We start from the raw sequence: 14,470 nt of genomic DNA on the forward strand, positions 1-14,470 counted from the left end.
CGAGTGAGTGAGAGAAAGAGAGGGGGGTGAGAGAAAGAGAGAGAGTAAGGGAGTGAGTGAGAGAAAGAGAGACAGAGTGAGCAGACAGGATAAGAAGGAGAAGGGAAAACAAATTGAAAGTGCTACAAGTGTAGCACATGTACATGTACATTCTCTCGTTTTCTTTTTTCTTTAGACTGAGTTGTAGGGAAATCATCCGTTTGTATCAATCTGCATAGGTTCATATCAGTGTTAGTCTGAGCCATGTGCATCTAACAACATTTTAGCTCGCACTCAGTGAAATGTGTGTAGTTGAAAAAAACAGTTTTTTTTGACTGGTCTGGTAAGCATGGAAGTGCTTGTGTGCCCTCCAGTGGTAGGAAACAGACAGAGCGTTTCTTTTTGCAACCTGTTAGCTGACTCAACCCTCCCTCCCTCTTACCTCTCTCCCTCCCTCTCTCCCCTCCCCCTCCCTCCCTCCCCCAGGTGTCAGACAGTGGTAAACCCCAGCTCCTGTCCACCACCTTCATCAGCGTCCGCATCATCGAGGAAAGCGTTTACCCTCCGGCCGTCCTGCCCCTCGACATCTACATCTCCACGGCCGGCGACGAGTATCCCGGGGGCGTCCTGGGGAAGATCCACGCCACCGACCAGGACGTCTACGACACGCTCACCTACAGCCTCGCCCCCTCCTCCGCTGCCGCAGCGGGCACGGACGGCGCCCTGTTCTCCGTCTCCGCCTCCGACGGCAAGGTGATTGCGCGGCGCCCGCTGGACGTGGGCCACTACCCGCTCAACGTGACCGTGACGGACGGCCGCTTCACCACGGCGGCCGACGTCAACGTGCACGTGCGGCAGGCGACCAGCCAGGCGCTGGACAACTCCATCGGCGTGCGCTTCGCCGCCATTGCGCCCGAAGAGTTCATCGGGGACTCCTGGCGCAACTTCCAGCGCGCGCTGAGGAACATCGCAGGGGTGCGGAGGAGCGAGGTCCAGCTGGTCAGCCTCCAGCCTGCGGAGCAGTCCTCTGGGGACCTGGACGTGCTGCTGGCCCTGGAGAGGTCCGGAAGCCCCTACCAGCCCCAGGAGGTCAGCCCCAGCCTCGCTCTACCTCTCTGTGTGTGTGTGTGTGTGTGTGTGTGTGTGTGTGTGTGTTGATGAATGAGTCACCACTCAAAGCACTAGGGGGCTCCAGCCCACGCTCATGAAACTTAACCACTATCTACGAGCATGAACATACATGCCAGTGAATTCATAAGAAATCATTGAGCAGAGACATTTATCCAAAGCGGATGATATGTAACCCTAAGTTATATATTGACATGTTATGTAACATACTTTTGTATGAACAGAATATTTAAAACAAAAGAAAATCTATGTGCTTTCATCCTGCGAAGGTTGTGTTCCGCAAGCTGAACTCGTCGGCGGCGGTGATCGAGGAGATGACGGGCGTGCGCATCGTGCGCGTGGTCATGAAGCTGTGCGCCGGGCTGGACTGCCCGCTCCGCTACTGCGACGAGGCCGTGACGCTGGACAAGGCGGCCATGTCCACCTACAGCACGGCTCGCCTCAGCTTCGTCACCCCCCGCCACCTGCGCACAGCCACCTGCCAGTGTGAAGGTAAGGGAGGACGCACACACACACACACACACACCCATACGGAGCCAGCTACTGACCCATTAAGACAGACGCACAAAGCCTGACGCACACAAGCGCTCCATAGTTAACACCTCGACAACCCCCTCCCTGCCATACACACACGCACACACAACAACACCACCACCTACTGTCCATGCTGTTATGGAGCAGGTGCATCCCGTGACCCTGTGCTCCTGTGTGTGTGTTCCAGGTGGTAGCTGCCCCTTGTTGAACAAGCTATGTGAGGCCAGCCCCTGTCCAGAGGGCATGGAGTGTGTAGCTGACCAGAAGGAGGCCAAGTATAGCTGCGTGTGCCCAGATGGCAAGAGGGGCAAGTGCTCCGGTAGGAACGCTCGCCTCCCGCCCTGTCTGCCAGACACCTCTGACCTCCTCTTCACTCGTACACGAACACAAGCACAGACACACCCACCTTTATGTTTTCCTCCCTTTCCTCCCCATCCCTCCTTTAATGGCAAATGGGTATACTTTATAAACTTCTCCCTCTTCCCTCCTCCTCTCCCCCTCTTCTCTCCTCCTCCTCTCCCCCTCTCTCTCCTCCTCCTCTCCCCCTCTTTCTCCTCCTCCCCTCCCCCTCTTCTCTCCTCTTCTCCCCCTCTTCTCTCCTCCTCTCCCCCACAGACGGGCACTCTCTGACATTCAACGGCAGCGGTTATGTCCGGTACCGTCTGATGGAGAACGAGAACAAGGAGGAGATGAAGCTGTCCCTGAGGCTCAGGACTTTCTCCAACCACGCCACTGTCATGTACGCCAAGGGCACCGACTACAGCATCCTGGAGGTGTGTGTTTGTGTGTCTGTGTCTGTGCGTCTGTGTGCACTTTCTGTAAGTCAACATTGTGCTAGGAGCACGCCTCGTCAGAACAGAGTGCTGTGTGACAGAACTGCTAGTGTTCCACCAGCACTCCATGTTCCTCACAGACTTGTCATCTCGTGTTTTATCACCTACCAGAGCCCGTTTTATCCTATGTGTGATCTGCTTGATAACCAAAGAACTACAATACCCAGCCCCCCCCCCCGGCCACCCTCCTCTGTGTGTACTGCTTTACATCTGTGGGGGCCATTTTTAGAGGGTTCTTTTGATGTGAAGAGGTTTTGGGAATGTATCAGTGGGCTGAAGGAAAATACATACACACACATACACACACATACAGGGGCTATTTCTGTTCTGGGAGGGAAGCACAAAGTGCTTTCTCACACATTCCTCTCTGAGGGAAGCTAGTGGCATGGGAGAGCGGGGTGGCAGACTTTGAACAGGAAGACCTGGCAGGGTTAACAGGGTCTCCATTACCTCCCTGTCTGTTCTGGTGTGGGACCATATTACACCACAGCACCCTCCAATCGCAGTATATCCTGTACATTTTTACCAGTTGTTTAACAACGGACTGAGCGCAACTGTAGTTTGCATGTGCAGAACATGACAAAGCCTCAGTTGTTTATTCTAGTTCAGCTGTAATTGTTTCGAGGGCTCATTGAAAATGATGAACTGAACTCATCCACGACAAATGAATAGCTTCACAAGTGGGTGAGCAGTTGTGGCCGTCCAGCACTAGAATGCTTACGAAGCACGTCCTCCTCTCTCTCAACCCCCACATCTCTCTCTATTCCCTGTCTCCCCCCCCCCCCCCCTCCCGTCCCCATCTTTCCATCTCCCACCCACTCTCGCCCGTTCTCGCCCCCACGTCAGATCGTGAACGGCCGCCTGCAGTACAAGTTTGACTGCGGCAGTGGGCCGGGCATCGTGTCGGTGCACAGCACCCAGGTCAACGACGGCGAGTGGCACACCGTCTCCCTGGAGGTGGACGGCAACTACGCCAAGCTGGTCCTGGACCGCGTGCACGCCGCCTCGGGCACCGCGCCCGGCACCCTGCGCACCCTCAACCTGGACAACAACCTGTACTTCGGCGGGCACGTACGGCAACACTCGGCCGCCGGGCGCCACGGGCGCAGTCTGCCCGTCACCAACGGACTCCGGGGCTGCATGGAGGGCATGGTCCTCAACGGGCAGGAGCTGCCGCTCAACACCAAGGCCCAGCGCGCTCACGCCGTGCTGGAGGAGGTGGTGGAGGTGGCGCCCGGCTGCACGCTCCTCATGCCTGCCGACGGCTGCTCCAGCAACCCCTGCACCAACGGTGGCACCTGCTCCTCTCTGCCCAATGGAGGTACGCTAGTAGGGGCACTTCCCCTTCCCAGGATCTCTTTGTGTGTCGTCGTCGTCCCCTCCCCAACCCCCTTGCTCTCTCTGGCGACCCCCAGCCGCTCTGAGTATGAGATACGACAGTCTCCCCTTTCCCTCCCCCCTCCAGGCTTCTTCTGTAAGTGCCCGGTCTCCTTCATGGGCACGCACTGCGAGGTGGGCGTCAGTCCCTGCGCTTCCAACCCATGTCTGTACGGGGGCACCTGCGTGCCACGCTCCGATGACTTCTACTGCCAGTGCAGAGGGCAGTACTCAGGCCAACGGTTTGTCTTTACACACACGCGCACGCCTCACACACACACACAGACACACAGCATTAGACTACTCTGTTCCTTGCCAAGACACACATATACGCGTCACCTGCACATTTTCATAACTAAACTATCAAATTGGGAGAAACCGACCAGTTTTGAATGACACTTTCCAAACGTATTATAAGCTCTGGCCGGAGGTCTGTGTCCTGCAGATTGCTGGTAGAGGCATTTCTCTGTTCATATCTTCTCTCCCGTGTCTACAGGCCCATTCAAAGACATAAAAGATGTATTTTCTTTATAGCCTGTAATGCTTCTTACTGCTCCATTACCTCTATCTGAAATTGTGATCAGTCTGGCCCACCTGTGGATAACTAGCACACTGATCTGATTGGAAATGGCTTCTGTAATTTGATCCGTGGTATAAAAAATAAAAAAATACATCAAAAAATCTGTACATTCGCATCAGTGACTCCAAATTCAATATGGACCCAATCTATGGCAGTGTAGATGTCATTTTTCACCAGACCGAGTATTAAGAGGAATGTGACGCATGAGTGTTTTTCCTGTTCTACAGGTGCCAGCTGGGGCCATACTGCACAGACAACCCCTGTAAGAACAGCGGCAAGTGTATCGACAGCCTGGACGGCCCCGTCTGTGAATGTGAGCCCGGCTTCCAGGGCGACAGGTACGCAGGATCTAGAACCTTCTACAGACTTAAAACTAAAACAGTCACACCACAGTCTTTAGTTCTGCCTCTGACTGCCCCCCCCCCGTGTTCCAGGTGCCTCAGTGACGTGGACGAGTGCCTGAAGAACCCCTGCTCCAACGGAGGACAGTGCCAGAACACCTACGGATCCTACAGGTGCAACTGCTCCTCTGGCTTCAGCGGCCCTCTGTGCGAGCTACTCTCGGCTGTCCGCAACGACTTTGTCTCCACCTCCTGGAACATTGGGCTGGAGGAGGTCATAGGCATTGTGGTCTTCGTGTTCAGCATCTTCCTCCTGGTTCTCGTGTTCGTGCTCGTCCGCAAGCGGGCGTGCCGAGGTGGCAGGTCCAAAAACGACGACGACGACAAGCACCTGAGAGGCTCGTCCGGGCCGCACTCCTTCCTGCAGAGGCCGTACTTCGACGCCAAGCTGAGCAAGAACATCTACTCGGATGTCCCGCCGCAGGTCCCTGTCAGGCCCATCTCCTACACTCCCAGCATCCCCAGCGACTCCCGCAACAACCTGGACCGCAACTCCTTCGAGGGCTCGGCCATCCCGGAGCACCCGGAATTCAGCACATTCAACCCGGACTCTGTGCACGGACACCGGAAGACGGTGGCGGTGTGCAGCGTGGCGCCCAACCTCCCGCCTCCGCCGCCATCCAACTCAGTCTCGGACAGCGACTCCATCCAGAAGCCCAGCTGGGACTACGACTACGACGGTAAGGTCCAAGCCACGAGTCCTGAATCTGATTCTGGAGCCTTGCATGTCATGTTCTTGCTGTTGATTCATTGAACATCTGACATCTACGTTTGACACCTCCTGTTAAAATGCCTTCCCCCGCCAGCTAAAGTGGTGGACTTGGACCCATGCCTCACCAAGAAGCCGGTGGAGGACAGCGCCTGCCACCCCTACAACACTAGAGAGAGCATGTCTGAGGTCCACTCCCTCAGCTCCTTCCAGTCAGAGTCCTGTGACGACAATGGTAAGTCTCCTCAACTCCGACACCGGCACCTTTTTCAACTTTTCACAGCTTTTCCGCTTATCTCTGATTCTCACATCCAAAAGATACCTATCTCTCCCAGATGAACCAGTTCAGACTATGTTTTCTTTAACATTACCTCATCCTAAACTTTGACAGGTGACACATTTTGCACAGATGCTGTTTCATACTCGAGTACTAGCCACCCACCTCTCTCAATGCTAGCGACGGGCATGTCTACATGCTAACTCCTTTTGCTCTGCACCCCGGGATCCCACCAGCCTGATGGGTGGAGGGCTTTGAGTCATGTGATTCTTTTCTCTCCCCTTCTTTGCTGCGGGGCCTCAGCTCCCATATGGATCAAATCGGTCCACCGGACCAGAACACGGTTTTAACTAGGGGTCCATCCCGTAAGTCCTGCTATCACCTCCCCCGCTACTGAAGGAAGCAATCAACCACGGTTCCAGAGATTCTCAAGGCATACGATAAAAGCATTTCCCTTCCATTTTTTTTTTTTTTTTTTTTTTTTTGACTCAGTTTTAGCTCTTCCAAGGAGCAGACTCTTTATTTACCAAATTAATATTTGTGACACAAAGTCAGCTTGTTTTTGACTTCTGTTCATTTATTTACCTGCATGCTATTTATTTTCTTCATTTTTTTTCTTCATTTTTGTCTGTTTCTTCTTTTGTGTGTGTCCTTGTTGTTTTTGGACCAAATCCAGTTGCAGATGGATGTTTGAAGAAGGCCACAAGGGACATTGCTCCAGGGTAGATAAAAGTACATATGATGGTTTATCCTGACCCACCTCATCTCCCATTGACTACCCTGTTTGTTTCCAGGGGCCTCAGAGCTCCGGGGTATGGGGAGTGTGTGTGCCATCGTGTCACCTTCATCTGTACTTGACCCTTTCCAGAAAGAAACAGTTGTTAGGTGTCCAGGTTCCTGGTCCTGGACACAAAATACAAACAATTATCGATTTTGGAACTGGATTTAGTTTTTGTATCTCTTGAGAATCTCACACTGATCCTTCCTTCCGTATGGTCAATGGCACCCCTTCCCCTAGCATCTCAGTCTGTTGGTGGTGTGTGTTCTCTTGCTCTAAAATACCCGACACCACCCACCCTTCATCCACGGTGTCTCGTCCCACCCATGTTGTGACCAGTCAAGGATGCCTCCCCTCCTTCACACATCCTCTCCTCCGGTACCAACACCCCTAAACATCAGCCCTAGAACGCTCGTCCCGTCTCGTCCTCCACCGCACCCGGAAAGCGCTAGATTAGATACTGTATGAAATAGATCAAGCCTATCTATCATCAACCAGAGGTGGATCGTTGGAAAGTTGACATCTCACTCCTCGCACTACATTTTACAATCATTTTTTTTTGTTCCACGTTTTTTGTTCATTGTGATTCACTCTATATTTTCAACCAAAACGTTTGTACTAACGGCAGACTTCTCTCACCTCCCACCCCCCTTCCTCTCACAAGCCTCCCTAGTGACAGTAATCCACCTTGTCAACTCTGCTGTTGACTCGGTGGGAGGAGAAGGTATTCCTTTATGACTTCATCCTCCCCTACCCACCTGTGGAGCCTGTCATCTGTCTGTGGGGTTTTCTGTTCTCATCTCCAGTAGTATAGTCCTTTTGTATTTTTATCTGTTTTCCTTGTATGTTGGAATGAATAGGAACTTTCACAGAACGGCCATTTCCTTATCCAGCATCTACAATATTTGGAACGTTCAAGTGGTGACTTGAAATTAAAGATGGGTTGAATAAGCAGTGAGAATTGAGAACATGAGAATGACAAATCTCACAGATGAAACAGTTGCCCAGGTAGAATTACCTTGGGAGTCTGCAGTGGGTTTGTCTCACCCATCATTGGTTCACAGCTGTGTAAGGAAACGGCCAGTCTGTTGTCTTGCAGCCATAGTCTGCCTCCTTCTCCCAGGTCACCAAGTTGTTTTACTCCTCTGTTTTCTCTGTCACGTTCATCCATTGTGCTTATGGATCCTACTGTGACTTTATCTCCCAGTTTATGACCTTATTCTTGACTTGTTGTCTTTCTCTCCACTCTTTCTTGCCTCGTCAAAAGAGTCTTTTTTGGCTCACGAGCTCAAGAATCCAAGAGGTGATTTTTCTATCTTTGTTTGCCTGAAGCCCACTCCCATAACTACTGTATCTATGTAGTATGACTGTGCTGTAAACTCTCTGTGTAGTCTGCCTGATTGTGCAGGCTTCGCAAGGCATTCCCAGGATGCTTTGCACATTATTTCTACACGTGCATGTTTACTGCTTGGATATTGCTAAGATTTGTCAAATAAGTCAAATTAATCACTTTGCATGACAGTATTTTGGCATTCGTGCTGTGACAGTATAGTGTTTTTTTCTTTGTGGTTTTACTTAAATCATCATGGAATCAAAGCAAACCTAGTAAAGAAAACTACAGATGGAAATGTCTTTGGTAATTATTTAGATCGTCAGTAATGAGATATGAGACAAAATACTTATTTTGTCACAGCACAAATCCCTTCAACTCTTTGTCCTTCTGCATTGGTAACCTCGACCCTAACAGATTGAGTAATATCAACCAGGTGCTTTTAGACACTCCAGTCTATGACCATTGAAAGATGTTAGAAATAATGATTTCTAGATCGTATATACATATATGTTATTTTTTTATATACACTATTGTTTCATCTGATCAAGTGCAGTGCTAGTGTTGTGTTGACCACATCTAAATCAGCATTTACCTTTGTCTGTTTTGTGTGTATCCTTGTTGTGTATCCTTGTGTGTATTGACCTATAATCCTTTGTGAAGTGCTCTGGACCGTAAATGTGTATTTGAATGCTTCATGTTGTAATGGTGTGTTACATTGCTGTTGCATGGTGGTTTTTTAACATTAACACAGTGTTTTGTGAATGTATGTCACCAGTCTTTTTAATTGTATATATCCTGTTTATAAACAGGAACCCACACACCCAACAGTAATTTTGTGGTAGAATCCTACTAATAATCTGCTCTCTAATAGGCTATCACTGGGACACGTCTGATTGGATGCCAAGTGTTCAACTTCCTGGAATCCAGGAGTTTCCTCAGTATGAGGTTGTGGAGTCCCCGGCCCCCCTGTACAGTGACCCCAGCGCAATCGACACCGACTACTATCCCGGCGGCTACGACATTGAGAGTGATTTTCCTCCCCCGCCAGAGGATTTCCCAGCCCACGAGGATCTGCCCCCACCTCTGCCTGAGTACGGCGAGCCCTACGACACCCTGGCCCCGCCTCCTACCAGCCCCGGGGGCGTGCGGAAGCGGCCGCCCCTACCGCAGCTGTACAGCCTTAACCAGTACCTGCCGCAGCACCACTACCCCGGGCAGCCGGCCGACGTGCCTGGAGCCAGCACTACCGCTACCATCGCGAGCAGCACCGCTGCCACACCGCCCTCCACCATGGGCGCCGGGGGATACCGGGGGGCTACCCCATGGGCTACGGACGGGACTACGAGGCCCCAGCCTTGGACAACATGTCCTTGTCGCTGTACACGTCCACGGCCTCCTGCTCGGACATGTCAGCGTGCTGCGAGGAGTCGGAGGCCATGATGAGCGATTACGAAAGCGGCGACGAGGGCCACTTTGAGCGGCTGGCCATCCCTGCTCTGGACTCCCAACAGCACACTGAAGTCTGACACTGGATCCAAACAAAAGTGCCTGAAACCCCCCCAAACGCCTCTTTCTTTATGTTTCACTGTTCATATCACCAACACTTACTGACATACACTACAGATATACTGACACACATACACACACAAACATCACACACACAAATCTGTTTTGTCACTCAACCGGGGGGTGTTGGGGCTGGTTTTTGTCTGTGAAGGCCGCTTGGCTCAGGCTTTGTCCTCAGTTCTCAGTGTAACTCCCACAGTACTGGAAACCCCACATTTTGAGTAGACTGTGTCATTGCTTTAAGTGACTGTCATCATGCACAATAAATTACATGTCTTACAGATCCATGTTGAGATGTATGTTCAAATAACAGAGAGAAACACATGATAATGATCTTCAGAGAAAAAAAGATGACATATTTCAAGATCTGTATTTGTATAGATTAAATCATGCAAACTGATTTTTTTTATATCCTCATTCATTTCTAATGTAAATGTAAATGTACAGTTTTGATTTCGAGGTTTGCTAGGTTTTGTAGATATTTGATGCTTTCTTTTCCCAAAAAAATAGACACAAGTTAAATGGTGTGACTTTATCAGCCTTACTGTATGATCATTCACTACAAAAAAGTTGAATTGACAAAAAGAGGAGAAGAGTACTTTTCCCACACACACGATGTATCTGTTAAGTGAAACATCTCCTACTCATTTCAAAAAGGGTCTTCGATGAGCGACTGCATATTATTGTGTTGTTCCTTAATTTTTATTTGTTTTGTTTGTAAATTGCGACTTTGGAACCTCTTTATTTTTCCACCACGAAAATGGGACCCAATATATTTATAGTGCAAAGTTATCCATGGACACATGACTTTTTCAGGTGTGTGTGTGTGAGCAGTGCTATGGTCTTGTTAAGGTTTTTATTGAAATACTGCCACTAGCTCACGCTTTCCTACTGGCAATAAATTATTCCTAAAAAAAATACTTCCATTGTAGTTTTTTTTATTTAAATATAAATGTTACTATTATACTGTCTCTGAGTGTCCTTAAAAATGTTGCTTACCAATGCTTGTTGAAAGTAAGTCTGGTCGAGATGCATAATAATCACGATTCCATTACAATATGACAGAACTAAAAAACAAACACTGTGATGCTGTTAATGTTTTAGTAGCATTCATATGTAGAAAAATATTAAATAAATGATTATTTCTTTAATTATAACTGCCCTTGTACAGTGGCAGTTGGATGGACACCATAACTTGTGTTCAATACATTTCCACATAAACTTCCATTATGACAATGAGAACACATGGTCTTAAGCCGAAATACCTTAAAATAAATTGTGTTCAGAGAAAACCCTATCAATTGGATCAGAAGAAGGTATGATTACAAATGTAATCATTTGTGGCACCAGTAGATCTACACGCTAAGGAATTCCTCATCACAAAACAATTATGGTTCTAAGAAGAATCAGGATCAGCAGTTACCAAGGTCAAGAAAACACATAACAGACAAACGCCACGTCAGTCTCTTGTAGCCATTGCTGATGGAGCAAATCTCGTGCCTTACCAGGTTGCATTTGCTCTCATTCTAAAGCCTTTGAAAACCCATTGACCTTGACGAGCAGTGTCGGAAACTCCTGCAATAAGCACAACTCGTAGCCTTCAAGCTACAGGAAATTATGTAGCCCTGCCAAAGTCACCTTATTATGTTCTTGTTAACTGCTCAATCTCTCCAAGACTGGGGTCAGTGGTAAAGGTTCGCTGAGGGTCAAATGAGCCATCTTATTTGTCATTCAGAAGAGGGAGCTGAGTATCATGAAGCTGTTGATGTTAAGAACAGATCAGAACTTTCAGTTTTGGTCACCCTGACCACAATCCTGTCTGGGCATCTTTTGATCTGTCAAGGCTGGGAGAAGATTGTGGTTCAAACAGGATGACCCGTAGTTGATTAAGAATGTTCATTTTGAACCTATTTAAAGCACAAATCTTTTTAAACTTAATTTTTAAAAAGAGGTGGGTTAGCAACTTCATGGTTGACTCTTGGTGGAAAGACCAAAAGAGTGAAAGATACAGAAATGTCAAAACTAGCACTCACTGAATTTAAAGCAACAACATTATCTCAGCTATTAGGGCACACTTTATGGATTTCACTTGAATATGTTGTTAAATCATGTAAGTGTATATATTTATGAATTTAATATTTGCAGTACCTTTTGTTAAACTCAGGTCCCATTGATTTCCACTGTGTCTCCCTCCAGAACAATTTAAGGACCACTGAATTAATAGTTCCAACATGTCTGTTGACCAAGATAAAATATTTGAGAGACATAAATGATATCTGACGGATCATTCAAATAGAATCCCCAGGTGTTCACTCCATTGCAGGTTTAGTTCTTCTGTTTTATCAATTCAGAAAATAAATATGCAGATTTCTCCTTGTGATATCAAGAACATTAAATATTGGCAATTGTTTTTGACCGGCTAGTTTTGGATTTGTAGAAACAGACCAAAAATCTCTTTAAATTCTGATGGATACCTCTTAAAGACTATGTTCATTTATGTAATTATATTTCTATCTATACTTGTATATGTAAAAACACAAATTGTAGGAGTATTGAATTATCAGGTTTGATTGATGTTTCTGTTAAATAAATTGTTGACCTATGAACCTATAAATGACCATTTTGTTATAGGTGGGATCAGACTTGGGATCAGATGATATTCCTCAGCCTGACATGAAGCCATGCTGAGGATGAGTACATATCTGGCCTAAAATCCGTGATTAGGGGACTGTTAGCTTTAACCTTTTGGTAATTGCATATCTCGTGCTCCACAGATCCAATTAACCTTTTGAATTTTTCATTAAACAAAGTTGCAGTTGGAATCACTTAAAATAAGTTATCATAAATATTCATGAGCTGACACCTTAAAATGAATGATGGTTGGATTTATATTTAGGCTACTTAAACTGAGTGGGTGAAACTGCATGCTTTGGAAAACTGAAGGTGGCTGAAATTAATGTGAGGGTCATACTGTGCAATTACCAGTAGGTGGGGGTACATCCTCATGGCTTAAGGTCTTAAGGAGAAGTCGACTTCATCTGACATTTGTTCTTTAAATAGGTTTGAATCAAAGAGTGAGACCTACTTCATTGTGCTGAAATGTAATGATAGAAAATAGACATCACGCAAAGCACATGGCAAGCATGAGAACAAAACCATTCAAAAACTCATCATCATCATCATCATAGCCTAACTCCACTCATTTCATTTTTTAGGTTAGATTGTAAATTATGGCTACTTTTTTTTTTTGTATTCCCCTTAGTATCAGCTAGACCCCTGTTAGTATTAGCTAGACTTTACTCCTTTTGTATAGTTAGTCCACATATTCAAGTTTCAATATTCCTATATGTTTAATGTATGCACCTCCCTGCCAAAGTAAATTCCTTGTTTGTGCAAACATTCATGGCAAATAAAACCCTTTCTGATTCCGATTTATTTAACTTTTAATAATCATATTTCAACACAGTGTCTTCTTGGGTCATGCTCATTGTAATGCTCATTGAGTTCAAGCCTGGCTGTTCGTCCCCAGTAAGAATTCTAGAATATATGTGTGTGCGCATGTGTGTGTGTGCAATCATGCATGCTCATGCCAGATCACTCACTGGTTGAGATGCCGTGCAGTTTTCTGAATCGGGGGAATTATGTATTATGTAACCAAGACCCTGGATAACACTCTCTCTCTCTCTATTTCTCTCTCTCTATTTCTCTCTCTCTATTTCTCTCTCTCTATTTCTCTCTCTCTCTGTCTGTCTGTCTGTCTGTCTGTCTGTCTGTCTGTCTGTCTGTCTGTCTGTCTGTCTGTCTGTCTGTCTGTCTGTCTCTCTCTCTCTCTCTCTCTCTCTCTCTCTCTCTCTCTCTCTCTCTCTCTCTCTCTCTCTCTCTCTCTCTGTCTCTCTCGCTCTGTCTCTGTTGTGCAGCACCTGTGTTAATAAGCATGTCTACAGGAGACTTGAAAATCCCCGACATAACAACATCCTCTCCAGCTGTCTATTCTGTCTGTAAGACCACTTTAACCCCCAGGTAGATTGTGTACTCTTAACTGCCCACTAAGGACTGAGTGAGAGAATATAAAATCGACAGCTCACCCAAACACACACACACGCACAAACTCCAATCAATGGTATCGACCCAGCATGGCTTACCCCCCCCCCCCCCCCCTCTACAAACAGCACCCTGCAAAGATGAGAGAGATTAGATACAGAATTGGGGGCAAACATAGCAGTTAGATGAGCACTGCTGCTCCAAGGAGGTTGTGACACTGTAAGAAGACCAACAGGGGGGGGAGGCACACACAGACATGTAGAGAGTAGATTGTGGTCATGATGATGGTGACGGTTAGTTTGTGTGTGCGTATGTGTGAGAGTGTGTGTGTGTGTGTGTGAGAGAGAGAGAGAGAGAGAGAGAGAGAGAGAGAGAGAGAGAGAGAGAGAGAGAGAGAGAGAGAGAGAGAAAGAGAAAGAGAGAGAGAGAAGTGCTTGTGTAATTGTATTTTGTCCATCTGCCTTTCAGTCACACAATTAAAACCTTCCAATAAACAAACCTTTTATCACTGCTCAATCAAGAGCTCTGATTGACCCATCGTAAGACATGCTTCTCCAAGAAGAGCATTTTTCTGTGCATCTCCCCTTGCATCAACATGTGTGTGTGAATGTGTGTGTGTGTGTGTACATGACCCCCTGACAAGCTCTTTATTCTTCAATGCCTCACAATAAACCTGTCTATGCCCAGCTGACTCTGACCATAATTGTTGTAGTAACCCTAAAAGAAAAGAAAATTGTGAAAAATAAAAAGGCCCTTGTCTGCGGCAAGACATGTGTCTTATGAAGTGAGATAGACACAAGTCGGTGTTACGCTGCACACTGTATTACAAAAACAAACAAATGGTCAGGCCTCCTCTAAATGTGGTACAGTGAAAGAAGGGGAAGAGGGAGAAATAGAGAGAGTGAGCATACTAGTGTGAGATAGAATAGAGATT

General features: G+C 47.2%; 1 protein-coding gene across 1 annotated transcript in view; it reads left to right on the forward strand.

The window, feature by feature from the left end:
• The window catches only part of fat1a (FAT atypical cadherin 1a), a 67,129-nt gene extending 56,714 nt beyond the window's left edge, over nt 1-10,415 (forward strand). The window contains 12 exon segments of the mRNA XM_084686642.1: nt 466-1,068; nt 1,377-1,599; nt 1,829-1,960; nt 2,257-2,414; nt 3,321-3,795; nt 3,940-4,093; nt 4,659-4,769; nt 4,866-5,512; nt 5,639-5,776; nt 7,864-7,899; nt 8,801-9,235; nt 9,238-10,415. Of these exon segments, the coding sequence (XP_084542768.1) occupies nt 466-1,068; nt 1,377-1,599; nt 1,829-1,960; nt 2,257-2,414; nt 3,321-3,795; nt 3,940-4,093; nt 4,659-4,769; nt 4,866-5,512; nt 5,639-5,776; nt 7,864-7,899; nt 8,801-9,235; nt 9,238-9,455 (3,330 nt within the window). The 3' untranslated portion in view covers nt 9,456-10,415.
• The last annotated feature ends 4,055 nt before the right edge of the window (nt 10,416-14,470 follow it).

The sequence above is a fragment of the Hypomesus nipponensis genome, chromosome 22 (assembly GCF_054491055.1).
Source record: "Hypomesus nipponensis isolate SF chromosome 22, ASM5449105v1, whole genome shotgun sequence".
Lineage (NCBI taxonomy): Eukaryota > Metazoa > Chordata > Actinopteri > Osmeriformes > Osmeridae > Hypomesus > Hypomesus nipponensis.